The 12,033-nt window shown below is 52.2% G+C and overlaps 1 protein-coding gene across 1 annotated transcript; it reads right to left on the bottom strand.

The window, feature by feature from the left end:
- Positions 1 to 1,649: 1,649 nt before the first annotated feature.
- Positions 1,650 to 12,033, bottom strand: LOC542072 (ADP-glucose pyrophosphorylase small subunit). Its single transcript, NM_001111708.1, is given in 10 exon segments — positions 1,650 to 1,880; positions 2,265 to 2,406; positions 8,566 to 8,685; positions 8,766 to 8,864; positions 9,075 to 9,186; positions 9,274 to 9,377; positions 9,554 to 9,733; positions 9,843 to 10,112; positions 10,750 to 11,046; positions 11,660 to 12,033. Coding segments are annotated over 9 exon segments (1,533 nt in total). The 5' UTR covers positions 11,894 to 12,033; the 3' UTR covers positions 1,650 to 1,880; positions 2,265 to 2,289.

Genomic DNA, 12,033 nt, shown 5'->3' on the forward strand with positions numbered 1-12,033 from the left:
TGAGCGGCATTACCGCACCTCCGAACAACACTATCGCACTCTGGTACTCCCGAACATTTGAGCGGCACTGGCACTCTGCTTTGAAGGTCTCATGTTTGGTTTCTTCTTGAACTTTTTGGTGTTCAGATCAAGTTCTTTTTAGTATAATGGATCCATAATATTCCTAGGAACTTGTTTGGAACATCCAATCGATAATTGATTAAGGTGCTCTTGTTTTGAACACTTTTGGAGCTTTTGGTGGTGTGACTGGAAATTAGGAATCAAGCCAAGAGTGCTTCAACTTAAGATTTTTTTATTGACTCTCATTCATCCCCTCTGGTCGCCTATTTGATTCTTTAATTGGTATCAGATCAAGTTAAAAATCATTCCATCTTAGCGAGTCCTTGATCTGAGCAGGCAACAATGGTACGTGATGTTGGCAAACTGTCATTACTCGATGTACGAATTACCCATACTAGAAGATCTGCATGTCGCATATCTTTGGAGAATTGGCTCGCAGGTCTAGGAAATTTACCTCGATCACACTTACGATATCCAGGAGGTTCGAGTCACTCCTATTCAATTGGAGAACCATGACTCAAACAATAAGACATGGAATGCTCTGTTCTCTTATCTCTCGCTCTCTGAATTTGAAAGAGTTTGACATTTGGGTCCGACTCATAAGATCTAGACTACCCTGCAAAATTTCATGAGGGTAATGATCATATGAAAAACAGACTCTTTGAGACTTGCCATTGAGAGTATGAGAACTTTATGCAATTGACTAGAGAGACCATTGATTATATGTTTTCTCGCTTCCAATCGATTGTCAACAAGATGCGTGCAAACAAGGTAGAGCTGCCCTATAAAGATGACGAGAGAGCACTCAAGTTATTGTATGCTCTAAATCGGAGATCTCGACGATCATAGAAACGAAGATCTTCACATAGAATTTTTAAAGGTGCCTATAAAAGGCAAAAATTTCAGTTTTTTTTGCCTTTTAGAGCTTTGGTTTGGGCTCCTACCATTCGTCGAGTAGCAGCAAACCAAATTTGCCAAAGAAGTGTTGACCATGAACGAACCCAACAGTGCCAAAGAAGTGTCGACCATGAACGATGGTAGGGTCTTGCTCTTCTAGGCAACTTACCGATTTGTTGCTTTCAAAGTTTCTGAGTGAATGTTTTGTAATTTATTTGTTTTTAGGTTCATTCTTATATACCTTAGGGACTTTTTCAAAGCATCCAATCACTAAATTATGGTGTTTTTATGTAGACTACTTTATTCATGTATTTTCAAATTTTGGAAAGTTTCACTGGTCTACTTGGTTTTGATTGATTTGAGTGCTCATGTTAACATCCAACTATTTGTTGGTTCGAGAACATCTCATTTGTGAGTTTGTGTTTCAAGGGATTGGATGAAAAGCAAGCCAAAATTATCTTGTGCAAAAAAAGTATTGGCTCCAATTCACTCTTTTGGTCACCTGAAACTCACACATCTAAGATGACAGTTTCCACTCTAAACATCTCTCTGAGGCTAGAAGAAACTTATGTAAGCTTTACAACAATCTAACAAAAATCATGTTATGCATGACATTTTTCATCTGATTCCTTGGGCAATGCAGTGAGCATATTTAGGTAACAAGGAGTATAAGCACAAGGTATTTAGGTGTGCGATTGCAAAAGCATACATATTCAAATTCCACTCAACAGTACATTTAGAACAGTGCCTCATAAACTACTGACAGAAAAATGTTGCCATGGAATGGCACCATTTATTATTTCATTATTATCCACAACAAGTTGATGCAGAGCTTGATGATTTTGCAATGGAAATAAGCATGGTCTCGCAAGGGATGAGAGAACTTGATGCACATTGGCGATCACCATATGATGCAACCCAACCTGCAGGTCAACACAAGAAGATTTGGGTAAAAAAAATATTAGTAGCAGAATTATGTTCCATGCCTAGCAGATATATATAGCCCCTAACGTGCTAGGATGGATGAACATGGAACTTTTATGTACTTGTTAAATGGAAACCATTATGTGCTCAGACAATGTCAATAATCATAATGCAAAATATTAACTATTGTAAAATATATCAGATATAAAATGGGTGTCAATTTATATACTGCAACTAGATTCAAATGATTATCAAGTACTCCACACTACATGCTGGAACTAAGCAGTAAGCTTAATCCAGTTGCAATATGAAGAGCAAAAGCTAGTAACCCTATGTACGAGTACGACAACCATAAAAACACTGGTTTCTGCTAGAGATATGACCTTATATACATGGTGTTGGCTGACTTTATATGATTGTTCCACTAGGAATTAAAGCATCTTTAATCACCGTGACAATTCCACTTTTGATAAAATATCCTTCTGTCTCCCTTACTGCTTCTTGGACATTATCAAAATTGATTATCTGTAAAACAATAAACTATTTAGGAAGGATGAACCAATGAATACATAACAAAAACATCAGTGCATATTTTTTGTCCATTATCAACTCTAAGAGCAGTCAAAAACAACTTGTACAAACAATAAACTAGAATTATTTTGTATTTTAATTTTGTTTTGGTACAGAAGATCTACAACTCATGGTAATACTCTCGTAGAAATATATAAAATAAATGCATGATCAGGTAATTTAGAATCTAACAAGAAAAAAACTAGATAACGGCAGTCACTATCTGTTAGAATAGGAACTCATACCCTAATCAGGGGTTGGGAGTGATATTAAATAGAGAGAGTAACTGGGCCAAGGCCCATTACACAGGGGTATAACGGTCATTACACAGGGAATAACACAAACCCTAGACGGGTAGTCTGACACCCCCCCCCCCCCCGCAGTCACAACTCTATCCTGTACAGATGTTGAAACTGGATCGGAAGGCTAAAAAGACACTCGACGGTAACCCCTTGGTGAAGATGTCGGCGAACTGAAGCGTGGTGGGGACGCTGAGAACGCGGACGTCACCGGCAGCGACACGCTCGCGGACGAAGTGCAGGTCGATCTCCACATGCTTCGTGCGCTGATGCTGCACGGGGTTGGTGGAGAGGTAGACTGCGCTGACGTTGTCGCAGTAGACGAGGGTGGCGCGCTGGAGGGGACTGTGAAGCTCGTGGAGGAGCTGGCGCAGCCAGGAGGCCTCGGCCACGCCGTTGGCCACGGCACGGTACTCGGCCTCAGCGCTGGAGCGAGAGACGACGGGCTGCCTCTTGGCGGCCCAAGAGACGAGGTTGGCGCCCAGGAAGACGGCGTAGCCGGAGGTGGACCGGCGCGTGTCGGGACAGCCAGCCCAGTCAGCGTCGGTGTAGACCACGAGCTCCGACGTCGGGGATGGGCGGAGTAGGAGGCCGTAGTCGAGGGAGCCGCGGAGGTAGCGTAGAATCCGCTTGAGCGCAGTGAGATGGGGCTCCCGCGGAGTGTGCATATGCAGGCACACCTGCTGGACGGCGTAAGCGATGTCGGGCCTGGAGAACGTGAGGTACTGGAGCGCGCCGGTGAGGCTCCGGTAGGACGTCGCGTCGGCGACCGGAGGCCCGTCGTCCTCAGAGAGCTTCGCCTGAGTGTCGACAGGCGTGGAGCAGGGCTTGCAGTCAGACATGCCAGCCCGCTCCAGGATGTCGATGGCGTACTGGCGCTGGTGGAGGAAGAGACCCTGAGGCCGACGTTCGGCGGTGATGCCGAGGAAGTGGTGGAGGGGCCCCAGGTCCTTCATCGCGAACTCCCGCTGAAGGGCGACGATCGTGCGGTGAAGGAGGTCGGCGGTGGATGCCGTGAGCACAATGTCGTCGACGTAGAGCAGGAGGTAGACGGTGTCGTCGCCGCGCCGGTAGATGAACAGGGACGTGTCCGACTTGGCCTCGACGAAGCCGACGGAGGCCAGGTAGGAGGCGAAGCGGCTGTACCAAGCCCGTGGCGCCTGCTTGAGGCCGTACAGGGATCGGTTCAGCCGGCAAACCAGGTCCGGACGGTCGGCATCGACGAAGCCGGTGGGCTGGCTGCAGTAGACAGTCTCCGTCAGAGTGCCGTGGAGGAAGGCATTCTTGACATCGAGCTGATGGATCGCCCAGTCGCGGGAGAGGGCGAGGGAGAGGACGGCGCGAACAGTGGCGAACTTGACGACAGGGCTGAAGGTCTCGTCGTAGTCCACTCCGGGGCGCTGGGTGAAGCCCCGAAGGACCCAACGGGCCTTGTAGCGGTCGAGGGAGCCGTCCGAGGTCAGCTTGTGGCGAAAGAGCCACTTGCCGGTGACCACGTTGGTGCCTGGTGGACGCGGCACCAGGTCCCAAGTGTGGTTGGCCAAGAGGGCCGCGTACTCCTCCTCCATAGCGCGACGCCAGTGGGGGTCGGCGAGGGCAGTGCGAACGGAGGAGGGTACCGGGGAAGCGTCGGGTGGAGTGCTGGTCGTAGCGGCTGCCAGGATGAGCCGGTCGACGGGGCGGAGAACGCCAGCAGCGCGTCGAGTCACCATCGGGTGGACGTGCCCGGGGTCGCGATGGATGGCGACCGGGTGGTATACGGACGACTCGGAGTGAGCCACCGGAACGTCGGGAGCGGCTGGAGGGGCCGGCTCACGGCGGTGATAGACGACGGCGGGGTCGGCGAATCGGGCCGCGCTCGTCGATGGGCCCGCGTCGGGGGGCGCCGAGGTAGTGGCGTGGCCGCGGCGATGGTAGACGAGGGCGGGGTTGGCGAATCGAGCCGGAGTCGACGGGGCCGCGCGTGGCGCAGGCGGGGTCGACGGGGCCGCGCGTGGCGCAGGCAGGATCGTCGGGGCCGCGCGTGGCGCAGGCGGGGTCGACGGGGCCGTGCGTGGCGCAGGCGGGGTTGACGGGGCCGCGCGTGGCGCAGGCGGGGTCGACGGGGCCGCGCGTGGCGCAGGCGAGGTCGTGGGGGCCGCACGAGGAGCAGGTAACGGCGCAAGACGGGGAGCCGAAGGTGGGGGAGGAATCGGATCGGACTCGAGGAGGGAGTCAAGATCGGTGGGTGGGGTGGAGCCAGCAAGGGGAAACACATCTTCGTCAAAGACGACATGGCGAGAGATGATGATGCGGTGGGAGGTGAGGTCCAGACACCGGTACCCCTTGTGGTCAGGGGAGTAGCCAAGGAATAGACAGCGGGTGGAGCGAGGAGAAAGCTTATGTGGAGCGGTAGCGGAAGTGTTAGGGTAGCAGGCACAGTCGAACACGCGAAGGTGGTCATAGGAAGGGGTTGTGCCGTAAAGGGCGAAGTGGGGGGTAGGGTGGCGAACCGCCTTCGAGGGAAGACGGTTGAGGAGGTGGGTGGCAGTATGCAGGGCCTCTGCCCAGTAGCTGGCAGGGAGAGACGCCTGGAAGAGGAGACAGCGGAGCATATTAGTGGTGGTGTGGATCATGCGTTCGGCTCGGCCGTTCTGGGCAGACGTGTAGGGGCACGAGAGACGTAACTGGACGCCATGAGTGAGGAAGAAGGAGCGAGAGGCGTTGTTATCGAACTCGCGGCCATTGTCACACTGCAGAGCACGGACCGGGCGACGAAACTGAGTGGATACCCAGGTGAAGAAGTGTGTGAGGGTGGTGAATGTGTCCGACTTCAACCGAAGCGGGAAGGTCCAGAGAAAATGGGAAAATCATCCAAAATCACCAGATAATATTTATAACCAGAAAGACTGAGTACAGGGGAGGTCCAAAGGTCACAATGAACCAGATCAAAAGCCTGCTCAGCCCGAGAAGAAGAAGTAGTAAATGGGAGACGAGTATGTCGGCCTAACTGACAAGCATGACAGAGACCCTCAAAATGTCCCCTACTACATGAAAGATCGAGACTACTGGTAATCTTGGTCATGACGTCGGGTCCAGGATGGCCGAGACGTCGATGCCATGTGGTGGAGGAGGTGGTGGAGACCAGGGCAGGAGGTGGAGACACGCCGGCGGTGGAGGGCTGGAGCGTGTAGAGAGGCCCCGAGTTGTCACAGCGGGCGAGAAGGGTCCTGGTGGCCAGATCCTTCACAGAAAAACCAGAGGGGTCAAACTCAATGGAACAGGAGTTGTCAGTGGTGAATCGACGAACAGAAAGAAGATTGTGGGTGATGTGGGGAGCTACGAGAACATCGTTGAGGTAAAACGGCCCAGGGAGAACCGAGGCACCTACTGAGGTGACTGGCAGAGTGGAACCGTTTCCAACGACGATCGAGGATGGGTGAGAGGGGAGGGGGGGATGAGAGCGAGAGAGCGTGCCTGCCATGGGAGTGGTGTGGTACGAGGCACCGGAGTCGATCACCCAGTCGGAGGGGGGTGGGGTCATCGCCATGGTGCTGAAGGCAGCAGCGTGGGAGGCGTTGTCCCAACCACCGGCCGGCGGGGACCAAGGCGTCGAGGTGGGGCTCCCCGGGGGCAGGAGCGCGGGCGGAGCCTGGGGCACGATGGGAACACCATAAGGAGGTGCGCCGTAGTGAGGTGTAGTCAGGAGGGCTGGCGCCGGGGGACGGGGGGTACTCGGTGCCTGGCCCGGCCACATGGCGATGGTCCCGGTCCAGGGGTTGTAGAATGACGGCCACGCGTGGCCGCCACCCCGGGCGGAGGGACCACCACGAGAGGAGCCGCCGCTCCCACGGCCGCCCTTGCGGGAGCGACGACCCCCGTCGGTCGTGGAAGTCGGACGAGGGGCCGCCGGGACGGCAGGAGTAGGGCGGGTGGGAGCCCCAGTCGACGGAGGACGGGTGCCCTGGCCCCCTGAAGGCGGCTGACCACTGGTGGGAGCGCTGTAGAGGGCAGAGGCAGGAGTGGGTGCCTCATTCGCCATGGTGAGCTCCTCGAGGAGAAGCTCGTTACGCACGGCGTGGAAGGTGGGGAAGGGCACGCTCCTCTTGATGAGAGCCTTCAGGTGGCCGTAGCGGGGGCTGAGGCCACGCAGGAGGTTCAGCACCAGGGTACGATCGGCAACGGGCTCGCCGAGATCGCGGAGAGAGTCAGCCAGGCCCTTCATCTGGCGGCAGTACTCTCCCACGGAGAGGTCCCCCTGAGAGAACAGGTGAAACTGGGCGTCGAGGTGGAGTGCCCGCGCGTCCCGGTTCCCGAGGAACTGGTCCTCGAGAGCGAGCCACGCCTGACGAGCCGTGTCCGCCTGGTCGCGGATGATGTCCTGTAGCTCAACGGTGATGGCGCCGTGGAGCCACGAGAGGACGACACTGTCCATGAGGCACCAGGAGGGAGTCGGCGGAGCGTCGAGGTCGTCGAGGACGTGATCGGCGAGGGCATACCGCCGCAGAGTGAGGAGGACCTGTCCTCGCCAGCGGGGGTAGTGGGAGGACGCCGGGTCCAACACCACGGACACGAGGGCCCGGATGTTGTGAAGTCCGGCGGCTTGAGCGTGGAGAGCACCGATGTGGTCGACGTCGAGGCCAGTGGCGGGGATGGCCTCAGGAATCGCCGGGGGGTCCTCACGAGCGACTGGCGGGCGGCCGAGGAGGCGCTGCGCGGTGGCCATCTGGGTGGTCAGAGCGGCGCCCAGGGCACGTTCGTGCTCCAGGGCGAGGGACGTGGCGCGCTCACGCTCCCGCGAGGCAGCCACAGCGGCCTGGATCGTAGCGAGGGCGGCGACGAGTGAGGGGTTGTGCTCGGCGGGTGCCGGTATGGTGGGAAACCCCGGCGGAGAGCCACGGCGCAGGGCCATGGGAGTGGCATCACGGAGGGGCCCGAGGCCGTCGATGTACGGGGCACTGCCACCAGTGTGCTCGCTGCGGGGGGCAGTGAGACAGGGCAGGGGAGGTCCGACGGCTGTGGGAGAGGCGAGGCCGGCGTGCAGGGTGGAGGTCGCGCTCAGGGGGGCGGCCAGGCGGGCGGCTCCTGCGGCCAGGCCCGCTCCAGGCGTGGCGGCGGCCTAGCTCGCGCCAGGAGCAGCAGCGGCGGCCGGGTCCGTGCCGGGAGCGACAGTGGCGGCGGGGCCCGCGCCAGGGGCCGGCGCAGCGGCGGCGGCCGTGTAGGGGAGGCGGCCCGTGCCGGGAGCGACAGCGGCGGCGGGGCCCGCGCCAGGGGCCGGCGCAGCGGCGGCGGCCGTGTAGGAGAGGCGGCCGGCGTCCATGGGGGCAGCAGTGCCGGGGGCGGCGCGGATCCGGCGATGGGGAAAAGGGGAGGAGGTGGGAGGAGGGGGGGAGGGGCCGGCGGCTGAGGGGTGGGGGGGCGGCGGCGGGAGGAGGTTGGGGGCTGGTCAGCGGCGGCTGCAGGGAGGGGAAACCCCCTGGCGGCGGCTGTAGGGTGGGAGAGCCCCCTGGCGGCTGGGAGGAAAACAGAGACCTAACCTAGACTGAAGATACCATGTTAGAATAGGAACCCATACCCTAATCAGGGGTTGGGAGTGATATTAAATAGAGAGAGTAACTGGGCCAAGGCCCATTACACAGGGGTATAACGGTCATTACACAGGGAATAACACAAACCCTAGACGGGTAGTCTGACACTATCTTTGGAAAACGGTAAAAAAAGATGCATAGAAACCTTTTTACATAAATAAGATATTTGATTAATCCCTATAGTTAAAGAATAGCCAATAGATACAAAACATTATCAGGTTAAGGCAAATTCAGTATATTTGAAATACCTTCACATTTTCTCCAATGCGAGCATTTTTGTCAATGATTGCTTTTCTGATATGTGAATTTTTCCCAATACCAATGGGAATGCCACCAGTCTCAGAAAGGACATTCTTATCATTCTCAGTCTGAACAAAACAGAAAGAATGATAAGTTCTCATGATATTTCCATTGCACGATATTAGAGTTCTGTTTGACTCTACTTTACCTCGTAATAGTCTGCACCCATTAGCAAAGAGTCCTCTATAACTGCACCTTCAGAAATGCAGGAACGGAGTCCAACTACGGAATGATTGATTGTGCAATGCTAGCGAAAGGAAAATGAAGTGGAGCACAAAAATTAGATAACGGGTTTAGGAAGTATGTGCATTGAAATGTGAGAATGCACAAAGAAGCAATGACAATTGACAACTAGATCCACAAACTAAATTAAGATCCCAAAATGCATTCTGATATGAAAGCCTCTGAAAACAACATATACAAATACATCAGAAAACATGTGAAAAGGCTTTCTTACTTTAATAACACACCCTTCTCCAATAACACTGTCTGTCACATCAGCATCAAGAACCTTTGAAGGAGGCAAATATCTAGGTTGCGTATAAATTGGAGCAGAACGATCATAGAAGCTGTATACAGAATGTTTGATCAAAGGTAAGTGGTAGATCTAGAAAATTGCAACATCTTAACTTTATGTAGACATGTACAAACCATACCTAAAATCCGGTACAGGCTTCTTGGTTATTCCCAAGTTTGCATTATAAAATGCTTCAATAGTACCAATATCTTCCCAGTAACCATCATATAAGTAAGCTTGCACCTTTTGAACACAACAACATCATAAGCAAACATAGCAACTACTAAAAAGGCTAAGCCAAATCTTCAATAAATGATGAAATTAAAATCTTTCAACCGAAATGCCCAAATCATAAATCCAGAATGATAAAAACAAAAACTGGAGAAGAGAAACCAAGAAAGCTCAAGAGCAGAGCATACCCTTAATCCAATTTCTGTTGCGCCAGGAATAACCTCACTTCCAAAGTCATTTGCTGCAGGAAAATTTTCTCTGAGAAGCCGAAGCATCACATCTTTGCTAAAAACATAGATTCCCATACTAGCAATATAAGGCAGTTCTTTGGCCCTTTCAGGATCAAGGCCCAATATAGTGGTGTCTACCTGAAAAGGTAAAACAAGCAAAACTTAACTGAAAAAATGCAATCGCAAAAGGAGCTCTAACAATCAGGAGACATAAGAACTAGGGTCAAAAAGTTTATCACATTTGTACCATCATTGATCTCAGCTTCTCTCCTTTTGGTTTTTCTGCGAACTCAACTATCCTCCCTTCATCATCAATTTTCATAAGACCAAATGCAGTTGCACGTTGTTCATCCATTGGCAGGGCTGCAACTGTTATATCAGCATCTGTTTCTCTATGAGCTTGAATGAACTTTTGGTAATCCATACGGTACAGATGATCTCCAGCCAGAATAAGGAACTCCATGATATTATGCTCCTCAAATAGCCACATATATTGACGCACGGCATCTGCAGTACCCTGAGAATGGAAGCAAAACAGATCAACAAACCAGGGTAATAAGTGAGATGGGAAATTTAGGACAGAAGGAAGACAGCATGTAAGTGGTTAGCGAAGGAAACAAGCATTTAACTATTGGAACCTCTATGTTCGTCAAAACATCTAAAGGCAAACTCCACCTATTAAACATTAAGTGCCTTATGTGACAAAGTACAGTAGCTCATATCAATTGTCAGGACTCAGGAGACGCATTAAGTCCAATAAAAGTTTGTTACAAAGTAGGGTAGAAATTTCACACTGGTTTAATTAGATTATCTGAAGTACTCAACCAATTACTTTCTCTCCACTTATTTTATGCACCCTCTGGAATCTATCTACGAGTGGTAGTGCACTGACCATGCACTTGTGCAGCTGCGTTTGTTGCAACAAAAAAGAAAAAAAAAAGGAAGAAAAAAAAGGTACCAATAAAGTTTGCAAACAGTACAAGGACAAAAGTAAAATTTAAGATGGGATATCTAAGAGTATTAATAGATAGAAGCTGAAAAGGCAATGAATATGAGATGTGCTTGGTATCAAACATTATCACTCCTGTTATCAGCATGAACTAATAATCCAGGATGAATAAATTGATCACATGTCAACAGATAAACAAAGATACCTGAAACCAGTTGGGATTCTCTGGACTCTGTTGTGCTGCAAGGACCTCAACGAATCCCTCATTCTTGTACCCGGCAATGTTGTTTCCATAGGCCCTCGAGAGGTGGCGGTTGAGCGAAGCAGAGTTGAACTGTGTTAGCACATATATCTTGGAGACGTTACTGTTGAGACAGTTGCTGACAGGGATATCTATGAGCCTGTAGTTGGCGCCCAACGGCACTGCTGGTTTCGCCCTCTTCTTCGTCAGTGGATACAGCCTTGTCCCAGCACCCCCTCCAAGGATGATCCCAAGAACACTCTGTAGGAAGAAATGGACCACATGGATTACATGTGATAAAAACGTGCCAGAACATCCAGTGACTGACCCAGTAGACCGGCACTGGCACCGCAGATTTTATCAGAAGATCTAATAAGCTGACGGCAAGGTACAAACTTTAGATCTCGAGGCGATTATTAAATGCATTCCATGGGCCACGCAAGATCTACTGTAAAGTAACAATAAATTATATAGGCAACCCAACTGCTATAATCGCTGAGGTGTGTCACCCAACATCTATCAAAGGCAAGTGTTGCCATCATCTTTCCACCATTCCTTGGATCATATTGGATTCAAACCATTTAGAAAAAGAAAATAACATGAACAGTCAGTAGAAGTGAACGTTTTTACCCATCTAATCTAGCTAAAAATAAAAGAACAAGTACACACACATCAACTACTTGTGATTTTGCCACATTTTGCACCCAATCACACAGAATGATTCAAACCATTTGCCATGTACACGCGCAAACTGCAAAGTACGCCCGAAACCGAGGATGAGAAAAAGAAATCCGTGACGCGAAAAGTGGAATCTTGGCAACCCATCTGATGCCATCAAAAAGCCCAAAAAAATCGCTCTTTTTTTATCGCGTACCGTGCTGGCGTCCGGATCAAGGCACGTTTGCGAGCTCCGCGAGTCCGAAACGCCCTTCGGCGAGAACAGGAACGGCCTCCGGGCAGGCGGCGTCGCACGCAGCCGTCTCCCACCGGCGCGCCACCCTGGTACAACCGCTCGGCGTCGTCCGACGCCGAGATCACCGGGGAACGTAGCGGCGGCCGGGATCGAGGCCATGCAGGTGGCGGCCATCGCGCCCATCGCCGTCGCCATCGGCGGTGGGTCGGAGCGAGCTCGCGGCAACGGCCGAGAAAGGGCGGGCGGCGTGATGGGGGGGCAGTGACTGACACTGCGGAGTGGCGTGCCTCTACCGGCTCTGGGAGTTTCAGAGGAGCCTGTTTGGCGTTTTGCTT

The sequence above is a fragment of the Zea mays genome, chromosome 2, assembly GCF_902167145.1.
Source record: "Zea mays cultivar B73 chromosome 2, Zm-B73-REFERENCE-NAM-5.0, whole genome shotgun sequence".
NCBI classification, from domain to species: Eukaryota; Viridiplantae; Streptophyta; class Magnoliopsida; order Poales; family Poaceae; genus Zea; species Zea mays.